The sequence below is a fragment of the Spermophilus citellus genome, assembly GCF_964194105.1.
Source record: "Spermophilus citellus genome assembly, chromosome: 9".
Lineage (NCBI taxonomy): Eukaryota > Metazoa > Chordata > Mammalia > Rodentia > Sciuridae > Spermophilus > Spermophilus citellus.
The window spans coordinates 20813307-20838049 of record NC_138191.1 but is presented as its reverse complement, the minus strand read 5'-3'; the positions used below and the strand labels follow the sequence as shown (position 1 = coordinate 20838049).

Here is a 24743-nt window from a genome sequence, read left to right as displayed (position 1 = left end):
ATGTACAGAAAACTAGATTAATTTTGAAACAAACATTCTGCCTTTCATGGGAATAATTGTATGATCAGATGATGTGACTGGGAAGTACAACTGTGTGGAAGTGTTTTCTGGAAATGACTACTATAACTCTATATGATCCACTACTGAAAAGTTACCATACTTATTTCAGTAGACCACTGAAGTTGATTAAATGATGATCAATGGTCATGTTTCCTAGATCCTAAATATCAATAGAAAATAAAATTGCTGTTGAGTTCTTTAAACCAATTGAAAAAACTAAGGCCCAACAACATCAAAATGAGAAAAAAAAATATATATATTGGCATGATGATTCAATTTATACCTGGTTGACATTAAAGTGGAATCTGAGTTACACTGATTTTTCACTAGAAAACAACAAAGTATGTTAATGTATGTGTAGGGAGGAGGCTTAAAAGTTGTCTAAATAACTGTGCTCTAATTCAAAAAAACAATTCATCAAGCAACATGAGCCTTACATGTTTACTTGTACACCCAGTATCCTGCACCAATCAATACCGCATGATCATAAACATTTGCAATTTCTAATAATCAGAGAATCATCCTCGTTAGTAACAAATCTTCAAGTCATTTCACTTTTACTTTTTGTTTTTACTTTAAAGTTGCAAATCGAGTTCTCTCCCCTTTTCTTGACAAGAATGTTTTCTGTCCATTATTTCAATCTAATACTGTATAAAAGCTATCAGCTTCTTCAAGGAGGTGCCCACTGTAGGCAGGATATTCCAGCAACACTTAAATAAAAGGCTTTTTTTTTTTTTCCTTTCCTTTCTTTCTTTTTTTAAAACAACTGATTTAAGTTCATGCCATTTTATTTTATATGTACTGGTCTCTCGTCTGACTTTAGGCGTTTTCTGCGGGGCTGTATAAAGTCTTCATCAGAGTCCTCAGTTACCTCACCATCATCCTCTTCCTGCTCAAATTCTGGCAAAGGTGCGAAGGTCCTGTCTGAGTAGATCTCTGTGAGTTTATCTTCAAAGAACAATGCAACTGCTTTCCCTGCCTGAGCTACTTCTGAATCAGCCTGCAAGCAAAAGATAGGAATATTCACCTATTGGTAATGCATATTCCTTCACCAAGTTTGCATGGTCTGAAAAGCTTACCTTCAAATTAATCTCTTGTGTGTCTGCATAAACTTGAACAACTTTCATCATCTAAAAAGGACACCAGAGTCAAAAAAAAAAAAGGGAAATTATAATCCTTTCTAAAGTTATGAGACTGCACAGGATTGGTGACGAAAGTCAGCCATACTAGGGAGAACAAATTGCTATAACCAGATTAAGTGCCTTCTAAAATTCTATAGAACAAGGAACCACTTTCTTTACAAAGTTCTGTTACTAAAGCTACTGTGAAACCTCAATAATTGCCTCATTCTAAATTAGTGAGGTTAATCTTAGCAGGAATTGGTCAGAACACATCAATCTATTCAAGAGAAAAACAACCAGATTCTATCTTTAAGGTAATATGTTAATAAAATTAAGTAGGTAAACTGGGTCTTTCTGTCAACTATAGTTCATAAAAGCACATTTATCTGAAAGCAATAAAACTAATTAAAAATAAGACAAAAAACTTGGGACTATATTTTAAAAATTTATATTAGTGAGATTTTAATAATTTACTCTATGGCATATTGCTATAAAGGTGACTAGACTTTTAAACTCATAAAGATTTTGTATGTTTTTAATATTAAAATGCCATCTGGATGCCCCCAGAAACTATCAGTAGACTTTGACTCAATGTGATTTATTTTACTAAGTCATATGGCACCCAAATTTCATCAGCAATAAAAAGATTTTAGTATTAATCTTTATAAAGATTTTACGGATTCTTATCCAATTCCATTTTCTTTTCCTATAATGAAAACTTCTACAGTAGCTTTGATTTTATCCCAAAGATAAATACAAAATATTATGTAACACATTTCTTCTTGAGGTGTATATAACTCATTCTTATCCTCAAAAACAACAAAATCCTAAAGTTAATAAAGGTAACATTGTTGAAATCAGTAACTCATCATTACACATTGCAAGGTATTATTCAAGATGAGTCAACAAAGATATGTTCATGATTTTAAGGTTCTACATTTCTGTGGTTAAAAATAAAATTCAAGAACATGAGTACATATATATTTTCTATAAGTATCCAAAATACAGGTTATTCATAACCATACCCTACAAAATCTACTTAACTGTGGGCTACTTATCTGTACCCAAGGGATATTCAATAACATTCTTAATATTAATTATATACTCCAAATTATACACAGTAAACTTTCTTCTTTGGAGCTGTAAATAAAATCAATTTTTACTTTTGACGGGACTGAAGCAGGAAAAATGTCTTAATCAAAACTCCTTCAGATAAAACAAAATCCAAAAAACAAATAAGCAAACCAAAAACTAAAAAATTAATATTCTATAGGTTGGAAGCTAACATACTTCATTAAACCTTTCACAGTTCTTGAAGATCAAACGAACATCAGCCACAAAGTCATCTGGGATTTGGTAATGTTGGGAATGTTTTTTCTGAAGCTTCTTTTTCACGGTGGATAAATCCATTGGTTTCTTTATAATTTTATAGTAGTTTGGTATCTAAAATAAATAAATAAGGGCAGATAAGAATTTTCTAAAATGCCAAACTGATTTAGTTTTAAAATGCATAGCATATTCATCACATTAATAGTGGATATATTGGAGAATAGTGAATATACTTTAAATCTTCTGCCAATTATATAATAAAAACCAAATCTTATTGCAAAATATATGCCAATCTCCACGGCTATGGAATTCAAAGACAAATCTTTAATAATAAGTAGACATAGAAAGTAAGCAACCAGCAGGGGCAGCCTATACCAGTATTCTCTCTCTCTTTTTTAAAAGATGCTGATGGACCTTTTTTATTTTATTTATTTATTTATATGTGGTGCTAAGAATCAAACCAAGTGCCTCACACATACTAAGCAAGCATTCTACCACTGAGCCACAACCCCAGCCTTATACCAGTATTCTGTTTGGGGGGATAGGATGGGGTGGAGTGGGGGAGGGACTCAGGATTGAACTCAGGGGCGCTTAACCTATTAGCCACAACCCCAGCCCTATTTTATATTTTATTTAGAGACAGGGTCTCACTGAGTTGCTTAGTGTCTCCCTCTTGCTGATGCTGACTTTAAACTTGCAATCCTCCTGCCTCAGCCTACTGAGCTGCTGGGATTACAGGTGTGTGCCATCGTGCCCACCTATACCAGTATAGGTGGGCACCATATTTGGCTCATTAGCAGTTTATGACTCCTAAAGAGTTTGTTTTTTCTAAAGGAGAAAAGTTACAAAATAGATTAATGTTATGATTAGAATATGATGCCTTATAGAAGACATCCTAGAAATTATTACTTATAAGTTTTAGCTCAGCAACTCCGAAAGAAAAATTGTTATAACAACATAAAAGAATGTATTAACCATTTAGTATTCTTCTGACTTTGTCCATGGCCAAATATATTTCTACTCTTGTGAAATAAGTGAACAGAGAACAACTATTTAAATACTCCATGAAAAGATTAAAAAAAAAAAATGAAAGTCATTTGCTACTTTGAAATCCCTAAACTGAAAAGAAACACTTTCTAGAATCAGATGACTACTACTTGTATAAAACACCATCTTTATGTCTAGACCTTTTGTGCTTTAAAATTAATTTCAGTCTATCCTATAAACTATCACTTAATATTCAATAACAGAGGACTAGCAAATAAAATGTATGCAACATATTCTTATCCCACTTATTAGGCATTGAGAACCTCTGTCTTTATCCTTACAATAGTCATCTGTAAGATAAACAAAAAGCACTGACCTGCAAAACTTCTCCAGTGGTTTTTTTCCTCAATCTTGACTGTGTAAGAAGGCTCATGATGGCAGTGCCAGTGTGAAAGACTGAACTGTATATTTTTATTCAATTAATATTTACATGGCTTGTTTTTTACCCAAGGTAAAGAATAGAACTGAAATCTTAGAAATAATTTAGCCTAATAATCCCACTTTACAGTTAAAAAGGAAAGGTGTACAGTTTCACCTAATTATAGAGTTACAGAGTTGTTTGTTGCCAGAACCATGAGAACAAATTTTTTTTAATTGTAAATAATAAATACCCACTATGTTATCCGGTACCATGCTAAACACTTTATATTGATTATAATCCTTAGAATAACCTAATTAGGTAAGAAATAGTATATATGTATTAAATTACCTCACCACAACCCCATAAATTTTACGAAAGAGAGGGTCGGGGAGGAAGACGGAAGGGGAGAGAGGAAAAGGAAAAGGGAAGGAGAGGAATTAAAAAAAGAGATCAAGTGAAAAAGTAAATAGTATCAGAATATACTGTGTCTTAGATAAGCTGAGCAGCTTCTTGAAGAAGCCTGAGTTTCAATACAGGTCCAGACTAAGATAAGAGAGCCCACAGTCCTATTCAATGAGACATTTTTCATTAGGCAGGTAGTATCAAGGTGCACAACTCACCGAAGCAGGAACAGGCTCCTGGAATTCAATACTTAATTCATGGCAATAGAGGTAAAGCAGAAGACGTTCACATTTCTGGTCCCCAAAAAGAAAAGGAAGACATGTGAAGTATTTGTCTCACCTAATAAGACATTCTTGAGAATGAGAACACTATCACTACAAAATATTATTGGGGGAAAAAAACAAACAAACCCTGAACATCAACCTCCTACAAAACAGCTATCCAAGTCAACTGAATCATATACAAAGAAAACCACCTTGCTTCCAATTTAACTGAGATTACGTTTGTCTCTATTTTAAGGAAGTGTCTTTATTCTAATATAAGATTTTCTCAACTCATATTACTTATACAAATGGAAAGTGAGTCATAAAAGCAAAATGTATTGCTCTGTACAAAAACATATATTACCTGGTAATAAAAAAGTAAGTAACTGACTACAATTGCACCCAATTATAATTCTCTGAGGCAGGAAACAAACATTATCTCCTTTCTTCAAATGACTCCATTCGGATTCAAAATAAATAAAACCTGTCTGTCTTTTCAATCTAATTACAAACTCTTTCTTTTCATAGTCAGGACACTGACATACATTTTATATTTGTAGTTTTCTATTTATTTCAACTTCTTTAATTTATACATTTTTAAACACATACTTCCTCCTCAGATAATGGAGAAAGGATTGTGTGTGTGTGTGCGCACATGCACGCATGTGTGTATCAGATTAGAAACAAACTTGATCAGAGAACTATGTGACAGATATTTTGCCTCTGGAAATAAGACTATAGATTAAATCACCAAAAGTCTGAAGTGAGGACAGAGCTCTAGATTTATTTTTTAAATGATGAAAAACTGTTTTGAGGATTTTAAGCAAGGAAAGGAAGTAACAGACTTGTTTATTTATTTATTTTTTAAAAGAACACTATGCAGTGTAAAAAAATGGAGTTTAGCTACAAAGTTATAATAAAGGCCCAGATAAGAAATTATGATAGACTGGGTATTGTGACACACATTTATAATAATCCCAGTGTCTTGGGAGACTAAGGCAGGAGTATCATAAGTTTGAGGTCAACTTCAGCAATTTAGCGGGATTCTGTCTAAGACCAAGAAAGAGATTACGATAGATGTCTAGGGTGGCAATAGTGACGGAAGTAGGAAAAGTCATGTTTGAGTATTTTTTCATTTCTAATGGGATTTTAGTCTGAGCAAGAGGTGAGTGGTGGTGCCATTAAATAATGGAAAACATGCTGGGCGCAGTGGCGCACAACTGTAATCCCAGCAGCTCAGGAGGGTGAGGAGTTCAAAGCCAGCCTTAGCAAAAGCGGAGTACTAAGCAACTCCTTGAGACCCTGTCTCTATATAAAATACAAAATAAGGGTGGGGATGTGGCTCAGTGGTTGTGTGCCGCTGAGTTCAGTCTCCAATACCCCCCATCCCCCTCCCAAAAAAAAAAAAATTACAATGAAGGTCTGAGTGCAGTTTTTAATGTTATTTGCTTTTGTTTTTTGAGGTAGAGATTAGAAATCAAGATTTTTGTTGGGGATTGTGGATGTGGCTCAGTAGTAGAAGAACATTTGCCTGTATGGGTGAGGACCTGGGTTTGATGCCCAGGACTACAAGGGGGAAAAAAAAAAAGATTTTCACTGGGACACGGTAAGTTTGAAGAAGTTGAATATAGAGGGCTGGGAATATAGCTCAGTTGGTAGAATGCTTGCCTAGCATGCACAGGCCCTGGGTTAAATCCCCAATACCACCAAAGGAAAAGGAAAAAAAAAAAAGTTGAATGTAAGAGTCTGAAGCACAAGGTTAGTAACAAAGATTTCAGAAGTCATAAATGATGCAATCAGATGACAACAAGATTATAAAGTAATAGGTTATGAGCCTATCTGTACATTACACAGAAAAAAAAGAAGGATGTATCAACAAGTAACTACAGAATCCTCAGTAACAAATCAACTTATTTGACACTTACCCTTTGGTCCACGGGGCTTAATCCCTGTGCTGTTTTCCCCTTCTTACTGTGTTGCAAATTATCACAATCATATTCAACTTCTGGCTTCCCAATATCTCTGCAAAATGTGCATATCCAGTCCCCACTAAACAGGGAAACAGGCAATCAGTCCAAGTAATTACATCAAAGTCTGCTTTAGAGACCCTAGTTCTCTGGATGCAGGTCTCTAGTTTGTTTTCTTTAGTTTCCAATTCTGAAAACAGTGTGAAACCCTCCTACTCCCAAACTATTCCAACTCATCCTTCAAGTGATTACCTTCAGGGAAAATGTAAGTGAAAACACTGCAGTAAACGGGCCTATGTAGTTATAGCACAAAAATGATAAGCATTTGCTGTATAAGACCAAAGACCAATTCTCTCAGGTCCCCATAGTACCATAACATGGACCTAGTCCCCGAATAAGAAAAAAAAGAGTAGAAGACATGGAGTTCCTCAGCTATCTTATACAGTTTTGGCATGCACTAAACATGCCAACAATAAATCAAGTTTTTTTCATGGCCAATCAAAAGACAGAAAATACAAACACATATCTGTAAGTACAAGCATGTAGACACACACTGTGTATCTTTTATTGTTTGTTTTTGTTTTTTTTGGTACTGGGGATTGAACCTGGTTCAATTTTACCAGACTGAACTGAAGCATATCCCCAACCCTTTTCTCACTGAGTTGTTTAGGGCCTCACTAAGTTGCTGAGGCTGGCGTTGAACTTGTGCTCCTCCTGCCTCAGACTCCTCAGCCAGTGGGATTAGGTCTATACTTTGTTTTTTAAATATTTTTTTTTTAATTGTAGAAGGACACAATATCTGTATTTTATGTTTTATTTTTATGTGGTACCAGGGATCAAACCCAGTACCTCACACATGCTAGAAAAGATCCACCACTGAGCCACAACCCTGAGCCCTATACTTTGTTTTTATCAGGATTTCTATCAAGCTATAAATTCCAAAACGATTCATTCACATTTCTATTCTCTTCTCTCTTTATGGATTCAGAGATATACTGATACATACATCTAGTATATATCTATTTATTTGGTACTTTTACCACTGAGCTACATCCTCAGCCCTTTTGTTTTGAGGCAGGGTCTCACTAAATTGATGAGGCTAGCCTTAAAATTTACCATCCTCCTATCTCAGCCTCCCAAGTTGCTGAGAGCACCTCTGTTCCTGACTTAACTATTATTTAAAAAGAAATTGGGGCTGGGGTTGTGGCTCAGTGGTAGAATTCTTTTAGAACTTCTAGCATGTGTGAGGCACTGGGTTCGAACCTCAGCACCACATAAAAATAAATTAGACTTTGGGAGAGGGGCTAGGTAATCAAACCCAGGACCTATGCATAATAGGTAAGTCCTCTACCACTGAGCTATAGCCCCAGCCCCAAAAATTAAACTTACAAGTCACCTTCAGAAGCAAACAGACTTTCTCTAGCTCACCGATTCCCTTGCTCTTCTCCATCTTAGGAGTTTTACCAAATTTGCTTACAATGAGTATAAATTGAAGGCCAGGAGATGACATCTACTCTTTAAGTTAATACTAAAGTTTTATAGAAATGGTATGTTTTGGTAAAGAAGGCCATTTGTAGCCAGGTGTGGTAACATTCACCAGTAATCCCAGCTACTCAGGATGCTGAGGAAGGAGATACTCAAGTTGAGGGATGGCCTTGGCAATTTAGAGAGACACTGTTAAAATAAAAAATAAAAAGGAGTGGTAATGCAGCTCAGTGACAGAGAGTTCCTGGGTTCAATCCCAATTATTGCAAAAATAAACAAAAAAGGGCTTTTTGCCCTGAATAACTTTTTGCTACATTTTTAACTTATGACAACATAAAACAAAAATGATTTATATCACCAGTACCTTGGAAAGCTTAGAAGGGTTGGAACATGACAAGTTAGATGAAAGACCTTTGGACACTTTTCACAGCACAAGAGATCCCCTCCATTTTGGCAGACAGCACACCAGTCTTCATTTGGGTCATCATCTTTGCTGTTGCCATCTCCTCCGATCCTTGCTGACCTGTGAATCAGGCTTCGAATTGGAGACTTTCCATTAACTAGACTGCTGAGCCCCGACTGTTTGCAGCTTTCATTCATATCTGTAGGTTCAGTTTTCACATGGTTTTCCAGGCTTGCTAATGCATCCAACTCACTTTCTAGATGCAAATTGGTTGAAAGAGGTGGTGTCAAGCTGCTCTCAGGACTGCTCAACTGAAAGAAAACAAAGACAAATTCTTGGGAAAAAAAAACATTTAATCCTTATTGCATACTGTGTGTGTGTTATTTAAAAGCTACATCAATATACATACTGACATAAATTAAAATTATTTTACAAATCATATTAGTAACTTTGATTAATGGACTCAAAAGAACTCTAAGGTTATTTGTGATTTTGGGATACTTGTCCCTCTATTACTGGTTCACAAAGATAACAAGGAAATTAATTATACCATTAAATACATTGAGAGGTGTGCCCAGAGTTATAGAAAACCGATAACAGCACTTTTCTTCCACAACCAGAAGCATTCTATCCTATCCTTCTGCTCACCTACCATTCTATTAATATAGGAAGATCATGACATTGTAAAATCTTTCACCAATTTTTTTTGTGTCCATTTTTATGGGGTACTTTGCAAATTAAGTTTTGAAGGCAGGTGTGACACTGCTTTAAATCCAAGACTAAATCTGTTGCTCTCTAAATCTATGTATATACTATGTTGAGTATACTAATACCCTGAGATAAAAATTTCTATGTTCCATGATATGAGAGCCTGCAGAATGGGAGAAAATCTTTGTCAACTATACTTCAGATAGAGCATTAATCTCCAGGATATATAAAGAACTAAAAAACCCAAATAACCCAATCAATAAATGGACAAAGGAACTGAAGAAACACTTCACAGAGAAATATGGTCAATAAATACATAAAAAAAAAGTTCAACACAACTAGCAATTAGAGAAATTCAAATCAAAACTACATTGAGATTTCACTTTAGTTACAGTGGCAATTAAAGACTAGCAGGGGCTGGGGATGTGGCTCAAGCAGTAGTGCGCTCGCCTGGCATGAGCGCGGCCCGGGTTCGATCCTTAGCCCCACATACAAACAAAGATATTGTGTCTGCAGAAACCAAAAAATAAATATTAAAGAAATTCTCTCTTAAAAAAAAAAAGGACTAGGTAGCAATAAATATTGGCAAGGATATAGGGAAAAAGGTGCACTCATACATTGTTGGTGGGACTGCAAATTGGTGCAACCTCTCTGGAAAGCAGCATGGAATTGCTAAGAAAATTTTTTTTTTTTTTTAAAGAGAGAGCAGGAAGAGGCCACACTAATCCCACCCATAAGGGTGGGGCCCTCATGTCCTAATCGCTTTTGAAAGTCCCACCTTTTTTTTTTTTTTAAGAGAGAGTGAGAGAGAGAGAGAGAATTTTTAATATTTATTTTTAGTTCTCGGCAGACACAACATCTTTGTTGGTATGTGGTGCTGAGGATCGAACCCGGGCCGCATGCATGCCAGGCGAGCGCGCTACCGCTTGAGCCACATCCCCAGCCCTGCTAAGAAAACTTGACCCAACTATTCCACTCCTGGGTTTATACCCAAAGGACTTAAAATCAGCATCCTGTAGTGATGTAGTCATACAAATGTTCACAGCTCAATTCGCAACAGCTAAGCTAGGTGCCCTTCAACAGATGAACGGATAAAGAAAATGTGGTACATATATACAACAGAATATTACTCAGTCATAAAGAAGAATGAAATCCTGGCATTTGCCAGTAAATGACTGGAACTGGAGACTAACATACTAAGCAAAACAAACCAATCCCCCAAAGCAAAGGACAAATGTTCCCTTTGATATGTACCTGCTGACTCACAATAGGTGGGGGATAAGGGGGGGGCCAGAGAGGAGAGAGGGCACAGGAATGGGAAAGACTGTAGAATGAATCAGACACAACTTTCCTTTGTTTATATATGAATACGACCAGTATTAACTCCACATCATGTATAGCCACAAGAATGGGAAGTTATACTCCATATTTGTACAATGTCAAAAATACATTCTATTGTCATGTATAAAGACAAATTTGTATAAAGACAATGAAGTTTTAAAAAATTCTCTATGTTCCAATCATGTAGAAAGTAAGATAGAAACCTGGGTAGAAAAACAAAAAAATCAAAATTTTTAAATAAAGAGGGACTGCTTTCTTCATTTTGAATTATAAATTTTATAAAATATTCCATCCTAGAAACTCTAGAATGGTCAGTAATTTATAAGCCAAAAAGGCAATCTTCCCATCCCAAGTATTTGATCAATCAACTTCTTTCATATCAGCAATCTTTCTTTTTTTTTGGGGGGGGGGGGGATACCAGGGATTGAACCCAGGTGCACTTAACCACTGAGCCAAAGCCTCACCCTTTTTTAAAATTTTGAGACAGGGTCTTTGCTAAATTACCTAAGGCCTTGCTAAGTCACTGAGGCTGGCTTTGAACTCAAAATCCTCCCACCTCAGCTTCCAGCCCACTGGGATTATAGGCATGTGCCACTGCACCCAGTCCTGGCCCCATATACCAGCAATCTTAATGCTGAGCTCATAGGTCATGGACAACACATAAAGACATTTTGTTGCCTGACACTCACTTCAAATATCAAGATGATCAATACATTCAGAACAAGATAAAACTCAATTCAGCATCATGTCAAAAATACTAACCAAATACAAATTCAAAGATAATTTCAAATGAGTACTCAACACAATAGTCTTTTTCTGATTAATTGTAGCTGACTCTTAGACATACCCTGCTGCTCCCCTAAAACCACCCAAAATAAAAAAAAACTTGTTAGAAAAAGAGACACTTGTACTTATCAGGCATAAAAATTCAAAGACAAATGAATATACCTAGAACCCCTATTCAGTCTGATACACTCAGGGAATCAGTGAAGTGACCTCCTTAACCCAATGTCAGACCCTGGTAGGAGCTTACCATGCATGCACTCCTCCTGCCATCTTCAGTTTTTTCTTGTTTCACAGCTCCTGAAAAGCTACATATTTCATCTTCAGTCCCAGGTTCTTGCTTGACCTTCACTGGATCAGATTTGAAACTAAGGCCAGTCTTCTCAGCTGTTCTTCCTGATGATCCACAACTAATAAAAATAAATAAATAAATAAACAACACAAATAAAGGTCACATGTTTGTATGGTGTAAATTTAAAAAGAAAGAAAGAAAAGTAACATTAAAGTTAAAGCAACACACAATCATTTCACAGAAAATAAGGACAACTTATAAAGCAGTTAAGCCTAGCTACAAATCTCTTCAAGAATGTAAAGCAAACATTCAGAAGACCCTAAAAATACACTTTATTATTTTTATAGTAAATCATTTAAGGAGTGTAGGAAAAAAAATCAATTTTCCATGAGTCTCCCATATCTGAAATGCTTGGTTTCAGAAGTGCCTGAAATTTCAGATTTTTAGATATCTGCATATACATAATCTGAGGGATGGGATCTAAATCTAAAAATAAAATTCATTTATGATTCTTATATACATTATTTGCATAGCCTGAGGGTAAATTTTATGCAACATTTTTAGTGCACACTGGATTATGACTATGACTAACCACGTGAGGTAGAATGGGAATTTTCCATTTGTGGAATTATGTTAACACTCAAAAAATTTGATTTTAGAGCATTTTGGATTTCAGATTTTCACATAGGGGTGCTCGACCTTAGTATAAAAGGTCCATGATTGCTTCTCTTTCTACTTTCAACTAAACAATACAAATAGTGGTTCATGGGGGTGGGGATGTGGCTCTGTGGTTCAATCCCCAGCACAACAAAAACAACAATAAAAAGGCTGAGGCTGTATCTCAGCAGTAAAATGCCCCTGGGGTTCTATCCCCAGTACCAAAACAAAACAAAAACAGCAGTTCAGCAAGACTCATCTATGGAGAGATTATTTTGGCTTGTGAGAAAAGGAGACTGAAAGAAGCAAACAACCTGGAACATCCTTATATGATTCAAAATCATCAAATGAGTGGCAAAAGGAGAGGTATAAAACTAATTACTTTTACCTAAAACACAAAAACAAAATCACTATTAAGTAAATAACTGGTAAGACTAATGTTATATAAACTTTCACTGAGTTTGTATGTTCTTTCAAAAACTAATTAAGATTGTGAGTTCAAAGCCAGCCTCAGCAAAAGCAAGGTACTAAGCAACTCAGTGAGGCCCTATCTCTAAATAAAATACAAAATAGGGCTGGGGATATAGCTCATTGATGGAGTGCAATCTCATGTGCACAAAAACAAACAAACAAACAAACAAAAAAAGAAACAAAAAAAAACACCCCATTCATGTAATATCTTAAATAAAACTGTAGACTGTAAACTACTTCAAGTACAAAAGAATAAAAAACAGTCAATGTTTATTATATTTTATCTTAAACATACACACACACATACACATTCCTATGTCTTATCTCTACCCACTGAAAAGACTTAAGAAACAATGCACAATTTAGTAGTAACATATGCCCACTAACATGACTAGGATTTCTTAAAAAAAGGGCTGATTTAAGGACAGAGGCAAGAAACATGCAAGATGAACCTGGCACATTGTTTCATAGGAAATAAGGAGGCTAGGATTATAGAAAAAGTAAGAAGCAAACCCGAAAAACCTCTGACAAGCCAACTGAATAGCTTAAGCTTCAACAAAAATAACATTTATGGTGGATTAAAACAAAAATATGGGTAAATATATGAGTTCATTAAAGGTAATAATAAAACTAGTTGCTTAGTCTTGGAGGATGCTGGGAATCAACTCATTATCATGAAAGAAAGTTAATAATAAGAATTTGTCTTGCTTTCCGAATTAAGCTGATAAATGATGACAGAGTCTATCTCTTTATAAAAATATCCTAAACAAATAAAGAAACATGAGAATCAGAATAACGTTTTTCAATGATCATTAATGGTTGCCACCATACACACACACAAATGAATATTAGGTGTCCCTGATGGATATACAGTACTAACATGAAGTGAAAGTATTCTTGTCCTCACTTCTCCCAAAGCAAACATGAAATATGATCAAACCTCATCGGAATGTCAACATACACAAAAAACATATTTAAAACATTTAAATGACAAGATGGGGAAACAGGGAAAGCTCTATAGGAGAAACTTCATCTACAACGAATAAATTGATACTGATATAAGCATTTCAGATGATGACAACCTACAGAGCTTATCTTGAATCTGATTCAAAGAAATCTGAAATAAGATTCTGTTAAAAAATTTTTTTTGGCAAAAATTGAAAGCTCTGAATATTAACTGGATCTGTACTGATATTAAACAATTGGCTACCAAATTTTTCTAAATGTGATAATGGTTCTATGCAAAATTTTTAAAAATTCTTATTTTTAAGGGATACTAAAATGGTCACAAGTAAAGTGACATGGTATCTGAGATTTATTTCAAAATAATACAGACCAGGAAAGAAATGGGCAAAGGATCAGTTATAACTTAATCAATGTTGAAACTATGTGACAAGTATATAGGGACTATATAGTTTACTTTTATTAAATACTTGAATTTTTTCATAAAATGAAAAAAGTTATTAATAGCATAATACTTACCTGCCTCGACTGCCAGTACTAGAGGTACTAGGGGGTCTCACTGGTGTGTGAGAATTGGATAAACCTAAAAAATAGTAAGTCAAACTGAGTACCAATGCATATAAGAATGTTCAGAATTCAAGGCTACTATAATGCAATTCAGAAACTCCTGGAAATAAGAGCAAAATCAGTGATGGCATGTATAACCATTGGCAGACATCAACCAGTTTCTCTTTGCAGAGCCCAGACATAGCCTTAGAATCCTCTTCAGAATACTACCCAATCAACAAAACTATTTGACAAAATATTCTACTCACATTACCATTCATTTGTTTTAGAAGTCCTACAATAATTCTTATTATACCTTAAAAATTTTTGTGATTCAAAAAATGTTAATGATGTACCTCATTTAAAATCTACATTTATATTTGAACTCTCCTTGCAGAAATAATGAAGTGGTCTGCCTCAGTAAGAAAAAAGTAGGGTTATATCAGAAAAATGTATTCCATAACCACTTCTGGATTGTTAACCTATCTAGTACTGCTTCAATCATGTATTCCTGAGTATTCAGCTGAATAACCTTGTAGTAGGATCAAAAACCAACCAACCAACCAAACAAACAAACAAAAAAACAACTGAGATTTTGAAAGAGAGCTACACCTCATGGGTTTCCAGTGATTTTTAAAAAATTATACTTGGAAAATTCACTTGTCATTCCTCAGTTTTTAAACAAATCTTAAAATTTTAAAGTTATGTCAAGACCAAAGAACTCTTCAATCTGTATTGTAAATATATAAGATGGTACTTAGCTGTTTGGCCAAACACTATTCTAGCTATTACTGTGAAGATGTATTTGTAATTAGCATTTAAGCAATAGACTTTGAGAAAAGCAGATTATCCTTCACAATGTAGGTAGGCCTTATTTAACCTGCTGAGACTTTGAGAAGCTGTTTCTCTCCACTCCCCTAAAAGAATTTTGCCTACAGATTCTGGAATCAAGACTGTAACATAACTTCCCTGAGTCTCTAAGCAAGTCAACTTCTACCTGTACATTTTGGACTTGACAATACCCACAGTCACATCATCATGGGAGTTAATTCCTTAAAGTCAATCATTTAATCTCTTTGTGTGTGTGTGTGTGTGTGTGTGTCTTCTGCATCCACCTATCTCGTTTCTGCTTTTCTTAAAAAAAACTTTCTGATACAGATACTAAGAGACTTTTTTTAAGGTGTTAAAGAAAATGAGGCAATATCCCTGTGTGCTTTACCTGATGATCCTGGAGATAGGGCAGAGGGTCCTGGGGAAGGATTCATGGTGCTTGTAGGCTGTGGGGGTAGGTGACTGCCTGAGATGTATCTACTTAGTAGATTATCTAAACTACTTGAGCCAGCATCTTCCAACTAAAGGGAAAGAAGATAAATTTGCTTTGATTAAAGCAGAGCAGAGAAGTAATCAATTTCATTACTGTCACTACTTATATTCAGTCTACTAATAAACTAATAGATTTTCTAATATCAAGCTCCACTTAATTGTTGCTTCTTTATGCTTCTCGGAGAATTCACGCAGTACAAAATTTACGTGAGTTGAGACTATAATTTATTTATTTATTTTAAAGAGAGTGAGAGAGGAGAGAGAGAGAGAGAGAGAGAGAGAGAGAATTTTTAATATTTATTTTTTTAGTTCTCGGCGGACACAACATCTTTGTTGGTATGTGGTGCTGAGGATCGAACCCGGGCCGCACGCATGCCAGGCGAGTGCGCTACCGCTTCAGCCACATCCCCAGCCCCGAGACTATAATTTATATTAATCACTCAAGACAAAAACCTAATGATCAATTAAATCCTGTATGTTCTATTATGAAAAAAGTTTGGACACTTTAATGTTTTCTCAAAATTGCTACAGGACTGTACTTATCAGTCTTCTTGTCCCTAGTTTCCTTCTCTCTATTTCAATGTCCATAGCCTTGCCATAATCATTCATTCAAGTAGAAATGCAATCATGTCAAAACCCAAAAAAAGCAATAAAAAGTTATTGTAGTCCACAGAAAGCCTGGCATACAAGGCCTCTTATTATACACATGAAACAGAGTCCACAGGACATCTGAAACTCTTTGTACTTAAGAGACAGTAGAATAAGAACAGAGGACCCAGCACTGTGATTTTGGTCAGGTTCCCAAAATAAATACAAGTTCCTGATCTTTAAAATATCCCATCTAGGCTGGGGATGTGGCTCAAGCGGTATCGTGCTCGCCTGGCATGCGTGAGGCCCGGGTTCGATCCTCAGCACCACATACAAACAAAGTTGTTGTGTCCGCCAAAAACTAAAAAATAAATATTAGAATTCTCTCTCTCTCCTTCTTAAAAAAAAAAAAAAAAAAAAGATAACCTTTAAAAAAAATATCCCATCTACAGTGCTGAACTGTGATGACTGAATAAGAAAATATATAAGCAAGAGTAAAAAGGTATTAGTAAAGAATGAACACTACCTTAAATTTGTACCATTTCATACAAGATATGGTAAAATTGTCCTTGCTACTCTTCTTGCTTATAGGTCTGTTTGTATCTATACTTGCCGGCTTTTCTATCTCCTCTCCGAGTAGGTCAAATTTTCCAACACCTTGCAGGGCAAATGCTCTACTACTTAACCACATTCCCGGTCTCCAGATTATTTCTTATACAACTGTATTTCTGATTCAAGACAAAAGCGAACACATGCATTTACTTCCTGCTCTTTTTTTCCCAAAGGGCATTGGTTTTTCACAACTACAACAAAAAAGGGAAATGATAACATCCAAGTACAGGCTCTGGTGGAAACTATACATATAAACCAAAGTAGAGTTGGGACTGAAAGCAATTTACAACATACCACAGGCACAGAAGATCCTCCTAAGTAAATAGGATAATTTTCTCAAAGTCCATAAAAAGTCTCATGACAGAGACATGAAAGACTAAAGGTGAGAGGAGGCTGTGGATTAGATGGAAGGACAATTAAAGGATAATAATAGTTGTGTCAATTTATCCTGTGGCCATGACTATTGGCTAAGGAATCACTTGTAAGCTCATAACTATCCCTAGCTGCACCTCAAATTAACTGAAGGTTTGTGAAGAGGGAGGATGTTAAAGGTAGGCCACAGAGAGACGTAGGGCTACATAGCACCTAAAAACAAATGAGAAGACACGAAAATCCCATATTATCTGCCTCTACTTCCACTTCATTTATATTTTCCACTTACAACGTGAGTCTCTGACTGGACATATAATCCTAAGGCTACAAGAGTGAAGGTTAGAAAAGGTGAACAAAGCTGTATATAAAATGGCTTGATAACATTATAGTGCCCAACAAGGAAATGCCACCAAAAACATTCATTCACCTCTAGTTTTCATTAGACACGAGTCACTAAAGTTAAAGTCTTAATTAAAAAAATATCAGCTCATTTATTAAACCAATGTTTTCATTTTTAGCATCCTTGAATTGCATAGAACGTATATATATATAAGTGTTACATAAATAACTTCTATGATACAAAAAGGAAAAAGAATTCAATAGAAAAAATGAGCCAAGACATGACAAAAGACAAAAGATAATTCGCAGAATAAAAATAACTCATGAACATTAAGACAGCCAAACCACACTAAAGAGATGAAAATCAAATCAACAATGTCATTTTGCCTATAAGAAAAGATGGACAAGTGTTGGGAAAACAGGCCAGAAATAGGTACTTTCAAAATGCTGGCACAATGTTTTTGAAAATGTCAATAGCAAAATTTAAATGTGTAATCACTTTTGACCCAGAAATTATACTTGTACCAAACTCTCTTACAGAAGTATTTGTATGTGTTTTCAATTACATGCTTACTGTGCCGAAATGCAACTTTTTATAAATAGCACTAACGAATAAACAATATACAATAAAATAAACATATTCAAAGAAACTGGAAAACCAAACTGAAGAACAGTGAAAAAATTCATTATATTATCACCCTCCTGCCCTCTCTCAACCTGTCTGCAATCACTGATCTGCTTTTTATCAGTTTTAGTTAGCTTATAAAAACCCCTAGAGGTTTTTTGCTGTTGTTGTTGTTTGTTTTTCTTGGTACTGGGGATTGAACTCAGGGGCACTTGACCACTGAGCCACATCCCCAGCCCAATTTTATATTTTTATTTAGAGACAGAGTCTCACTGAGTTGCTTAGCACCTCACTTGTGCTGAGGCTGGCTTTGAACTTGCCATCCTCCTGCCTCAGCCTCCAGAGCTGCTGTGATTATAGGCATGCACAATTGTGCCCAGTCCCCCTAGGGTTTTATGTAAATGGAATTGTACAGAATGTACTTTGTTTATTGAAGGGGGACATTTAGATTGATACCAGGGTCCTACTGCAAAATAAAGCTGCTATGAATTGCTGTGTAAATCTTTACATGGCATATATTTCTTTTTCTCTTCAGCAAATACATAAGTAGAATGGTTGGATCATTGTGGTACACGTATGTTTAACTTTTAGGAAACAAAGAAGCTATTTTTCTAAGTGGTTATTCCATTTCACATTTCCACCAATGATGTATGAGGCCTCTAGTTTGTCCACTTTCTCCCCAATATTTGTTATGAGTCTTCTAAAACTGTAGTCATCTTAATAGGTGTGTCATGTTATCACTCACTGGGTTTAACTTTCATTTACCTAATGACTAATCATGTTAGCATTTTTTCACAAATGCTGCTTAACTTCTGATAGTGAGATACGAGAAACAAACCAAAGGTTCACCAACAGAGGGCTTAATAAAAAAATGTTTGTGTGTGTGTGTGTGTGTGTGTGTGTATGTATCTCCCCATCCCCCCAACAAATCAAGAAAACTGTATGAACTAATATGAAAAAAGTACAAAAACATAAAACTTTCAAGAAAATATTTATACTACATACTAGGCAAGTGCGTATAGTACAATCTCATTTTCTGTTACTTTTTATTTGTATATATTTTTGGAAAAATATCTGAAAGATTGTACACCAATTAGTAAAAGTGCACTTGGTTGGGTGAAAAAAAACTGGGGAGACATTCATTTTTCCTGAGAAACTTTTTTTTTAAAAACTACAATGTTACTTTTATAAGGTCTAGAGGTCTTTTAAAAATTGAGTACATCAAATAATAGTTTTTAGGGCTAGAGTTGTAGCTCAGAGATAGAGAGTGCTTGCCTACCATGCGTGAGGCACTGGGTTCAATCCTCAGCACAACATCTACTCTACAAGAATAGCTCTAATGATCAGTACTAAGATAAATCAGCAAATATTCAAAGTTTGGCTTTTGTATGTATTTTATTTGCTTTGCATAATTAATACTACCTCACCTGCTCTCTATGTAGCCTCCCAGGAGTTTCTTTTTACTATACCATTCTACAGAAGGTTAATGGGGAAAGTAGGTGACTTCAAGAGACAGAGATTTCTTCTCTATTTTTAATTTATATTAACTACTTTGTTGGTGCTTTTGTTGTAACCACATCTAACTGCTTGTTTTTGCCCGACAGGGTGGTACATGTCTTCAATCTCAGTGACTTGGGAGGCTGAGGCAGGAGGATCAAAAGTTCAAAACCAGCCTCAGCAAAAGCAAGGTGCTAAGCTAAGCAGCTCAGTGGTTGAGTGCTCCTGGGTTCAAACCCCAGTACCCCTCAAAACAAAACAAAGAACAGGTGACTATAACAAGTATTGGTGAGTATACAGAGAAACTGAAACCTTCACACACTGTGGATGAGAATGTAAAATGATGCAACCATTGTGGAAAACAGCTTGACAGTTCCTCAATTAGTTAAAGATGCTCACAGTATGACCCCACAATTACACTCCTAGATGTTTACCTTAGAAAGCTGATAAACTATATATATACAAAAACTTAGGAAAATGTTGCTGTAAATTTTTCTCTATTAGTCTAAGAGTAGAAACCCAAATGTCCACCAGCTGACAAAATGTAACATATCTATACAATGGAATATCATTTAATCATAAAAAGGAATTAGGTACTGACACCTGCAACAACACAGAATTGGAAAATACTCTTTCACGAAGAAAAACCAGCCAGCCACAAAAGGCCACACAGTGTATAATCCCATTCACATGAAATGCCCTGAAAAAGCAAGTATATACAAATGGAAGGCAGATTAGTGGTTTCTAGGGGCTCGAAGAGAATACAGAGTGACAGTTCTTAGGGAACCATAAAAATATTCTGAAATACAGGTGATGGTTAAACAATCATATAACATACTAAAAAACACTGAATTATATGTTTTGAGTGAATTTCATGGTATATGAAACATAACTCAATTAAAACACCCTAATAAAACAGAACACATCTGCAATTAAAGGGAAGAGAAAGGTTTATAGGAAAAGGCATGGAATCTGCTCCTCCTACCCCACTCTAAAAAATTAAAGATAGGAAGTTTCTTGTCTTGATCTTAAAGTTCTTCTGAGTAGAACAGGGTTAGGTCTAATACAGGTTATGATGCTCAGCTTTTCAAAGATGTAGAGCATCTACACTTACTCCATCTGGTTTTTGTAGGAAGACTGAACCCTAGGAAATTAGGTTAAATGTGACATGTATAATCGGCCTTCTCCCTTTGTTAACTTTCTTATCAACTGGAACCAAGTCTTATTTGTCTTCTTGTCCTCAATACCCAAGGAGTTAATCATATATTAAGTCCTTAGTAAAATGTGAATTACTCACTTAACAACATGCATGCCTCTGGTTGCCCAAAGACTCTCCATACACTTTTCCAGGCCTACAATTCCAAACTGTCTCCTTATTATTGCTGTGGATAGTGGAGAGAGACTGGGCTTTAAATTTCAACCTTTCCATTTACTGTGTGACTCTGGGAAAATCATTAACCTATCTTACTCACATCATAAAATAGGGATATTACATATCAAATTAGGTGAATTCAAGTATTAAACTAATATAATACCTGTGAAAGCACTTTGCTTTGAACTTAGAAGTGTGACTTTTTAATTTATATTTATATTTTTCCAATTGTCCATTCTACATGGCCCAGGCCTCCTCCACTGCCATTCCCTTGGCCAAAAAAGCTCTATTAGTATTAGAGAAGAAAATAAACTAAGAAAATTCGCAAGTCAGTGGTTTTCAAACAATTCTGAAATAGTAAGAACATCATTTAAGACTCCTACATATACTGATAAGTACACAAAAATATTAAATGACAGCCACAGGAAGAGTGTTAAGGGCCCTGCTGTTTCAGCAGTTGCACTGCTCCTTGCTACCATGGTGACCTCTGACACCAAGTAAGTAATATAATGCAGGACATTAATTCAGTATAATCCTTAAAGGTTATACTTACATTTAAAAAGAAAATGTTTTGGCTGTCTCTCTCTCTCTCTCTGGAGATAGCCTGTATTCTCCCTTGAATGCACAGTCCTTGCTGTACACCAAAGACATCTCTCTCTGGAGATTCCCCCATGCTCCCTTGCACATGTGTTTATTTGGCTTAATAAACCCATCTATGCCTTTGAAAAATAAAAAATATTTTTAATTCAAATTAATTAGAAATTCCAGAAGGCAATGGAGATATCTGTCTTCAGAGATATGCCAGAGTTGAAAGGGACAAGAAACTTTAGAGGCCCTTCATAATCTAGCAATTATTCCTCACCATTATTTTCTTTTTACTGTATGCCTCATAGTGCCTGATATCTATAACTTCCATTCTTAGCCCAACAAGACTGCAAGAGGAGTTAACTATCCTTCCTTATCAATCTAAAAGAAGAACAACAAGGGCTGGGGTTGTGGCTCAGCGGTAGAGCGCTTTCCTAGCACATGCTGGGCCCTGGGCTCGATCCTTAGCACCGCATATAAATCAATAAAATAAAGGTATCGTGTCCAATTACAACTAAAAAAATAAACATAAGAAAAAAAAAAAAAAAGAAGAAGAATGACAAAAGATTTGACCACATTTTCATCCTGGTTTACCTCGCTGGCTACAAACTCACAGTAGGAGTACAACATCTGATACAAAGTGTGCTTGTTGGCAGGTGGAAAAACAGGAAGAAGTAGCCTATTAGCAAGGCTGATATTAATCTGTTATTTTATTAGATAGTCTCATAACAGAGAATATTCAAATTCCTCTAACTTAAAACTACTGAGAAATGCCAGCTCTAGCAAAAGAACTTATCAAAATTCAACTATCTATTCCTTCTGGAAATTTCAAATTGTTGGAATTTGAAAAAATTAAAAAACAAAACAACAACAACAGGGCTGGGGATGTGGCTCAAGCGGTAGCGCGCTCGACTCGCATGCGTGCAGCCCGGGTTCGATCCTCAGCACCACATACCAACAAAGATGTTGTGTCCGCCGAGAACTAAAAAATAAATATTAAAAATTCTCTCTCTCTCTCACTCTCTCTTAAAAAAACAACAACAACAACAACAAGAACAACAACAAAAAAGAACCACTCTGGAATAAATACTCAACTCTTGAATCAGTATGAGATCAATATGAGGCTTCAAATGACTCATTCAACTCAAATACAAACCTGTATGGGTGGAATATCTGGCAATGATGGAAGGTTTTCTGGATTGGTAACTGAGGGGATAAGCTCTATTGCTGTAACAGATGGGCTGGTGGGACCTCGGTTTGCATTGGCCATAGTTGCTGTAGTAGGGCTTGTTGGGTTGATTGTGGTGTTGTGTACCGATACGACAGGAAAGGGTCCAGCATGCCCTGGGTTTGAGTGCTGTTAAGAAAGAAGACATTATTATTTGATCTGCCAGGATATCTGAACTGTACCTTCATGGCGATTCTTTGTTTAGAAAAGATTCTGATGTGTTTGGGGCCCGTGGCTGAGCAACAACATGGCCCCTCTCAAACTTATGCAGAAGAGTTCAAACTTAGCCGATTCATTTTCTATTCATTTCTGTGTAGTATCTATAGAAAAGGACTTGCCAATACTTTTTCTACCTGTCAGCCTGGTGATATGATCCTATTTCAGGACGGACAAGAATATACTTAAGAAGGCGATCTGGAAGCCCCCAAGTTGTCACTTACCAGGCCAAGAAAGTCACCATTTTCTCCATATACTTCCTTGATCCTTTAGACTCTTTTCTAATAAAAATAATTATGTAATGCAGCTTGACATGGCAGAAAGGACAATTAATTTATAGAGACTAAATATGACATTGACTCTTGGCTCTAACAGTATACGACCTGAGCCAAGTCACACAATCACAGCAATTTAGAAATAAGGATAAATGATACCTCACCTGTTTTATTGTGACAAATGTTACAAGGATGATTGAAAGTCATGTACATAAAGATGTTTGGGGAAAAGTTACTATACACATATAATCATCTGAAATATTTAAAAACTACAACTACTAACATTCAGTGATTCTGTAGGGTCAGCCCTAAAATTTAAGGAAAATGTTCTGAGAAAGTTGGCTAGCCTGATTCTGTTGCTTCTGTACTCTTTGAAATGGGGATCACCTAGCTTTTCATAATATTTAAAGGTTCAGTGCTTTCCAGGAGCTAAGGGGTACATGGGATCTAAAATAGTTTTAAGAAACTTAATATCTAGATCCTCAATCATCTTATTTACTAATCTTTACAAAGAAAAAAAAAAAAGAACTTTTTGTGTAAGAATGTAGGGCCGGGGTTGTGGCTCAGTAGCAGAACATGTATGAGGCAATGAGTCTGATTCTCAGCACCACATAGAAATAAAGGCCCCTTAACAACTAAAAAATATTTTTTTTAAAAAAAAATGTGCTACACTCTACTATCTTTTCACCACTTCTTTGGCTCTTGCCCTTCTTCCACTTAATTAATAATAGTGTTGGGTGGGTAATAAGTGACTAACTCTGAAACTTAACAAATCTTTATAATATTTGATGAACAACAAAAGTGAAGACCTGATGAACCTATCACTGATTAAAACAATTTTCAAACAGTTCTGGTAGATCACTGTTCTTTTTCGGGATTGGATTGGGTGTGGGGGTGGAGGAATGGGAGGGTATCAGAGATTAAACCCAGGGGCACTCAACCAGTGAGTAAAATCCTCAACCCTTTTATATTTTATTTAGAGACAGGGTCTCACTGAGTTGCTCAGGGTGTTGCTAAATTGCTGAGGCTGGCTTTAAACTCTGATCCTCCTGCCTCAGCCTCCTGAGCTGTTGGGATTACAGGCATGTACCACCACACCTAGTTAGATCACTGGTTCTGATTTATAATCTAGAAAATTTGAAGAACCAAAGAACATTTCTGTAATAAAATACTTTTAATTCCTAAATACATATTTTTTAGAACAAGCTTCCAGAGCAACTCATGAAAACATAAACCAAAACTATTAATAAAAATCAATGTTAATTTTGTTGACAAAAAAAAAAAGAAAAACTAATATTGAGCTGGGTGTTGGAGCACAGGAGTAATCCTGGTGCAATCCTCCCAGAGGATTCAAATTCAAAGCAAGTCTTGGTAACTTAGGTTATCTCAAAATGAGAAAAAGGGTTGGGGATGGAACTCAGTGGTAGAGTGCTTTTGGGTTCAATTTCCAGTACTCCCCAACCCCTCAAAAAAAAAATTCAGTGTTGGATTCTTATTCTGACAACATGCTAT

The 24743-nt window shown here is 35.7% G+C and overlaps 1 protein-coding gene across 2 annotated transcripts in view; it reads right to left on the bottom strand.

Annotated features, from left to right (window-relative positions):
• Positions 1-591: 591 nt before the first annotated feature.
• Positions 592-24743, bottom strand: part of TRIM33 (tripartite motif containing 33) — a 125552-nt gene continuing 101400 nt past the window's right edge. Inside the window, exons 11-20 of one of the 2 annotated variants that reach the window (XM_081306549.1) lie at positions 22669-22869; positions 15419-15551; positions 14173-14236; positions 11521-11680; positions 8400-8749; positions 6509-6632; positions 4539-4613; positions 2472-2624; positions 1140-1190; positions 592-1060 (exon numbers count right to left, since the gene is read on the bottom strand). In XM_081306549.1, the coding sequence (XP_081162675.1) occupies positions 848-1060; positions 1140-1190; positions 2472-2624; positions 4539-4613; positions 6509-6632; positions 8400-8749; positions 11521-11680; positions 14173-14236; positions 15419-15551; positions 22669-22869 (1524 nt within the window). In that variant the 3' untranslated portion in view covers positions 592-847. The remainder of the gene's footprint in view (positions 1061-1139; positions 1191-2471; positions 2625-4538; positions 4614-6508; positions 6633-8399; positions 8750-11520; positions 11681-14172; positions 14237-15418; positions 15552-22668; positions 22870-24743) is intronic. The other variant, XM_081306550.1, reaches the window with a different exon arrangement.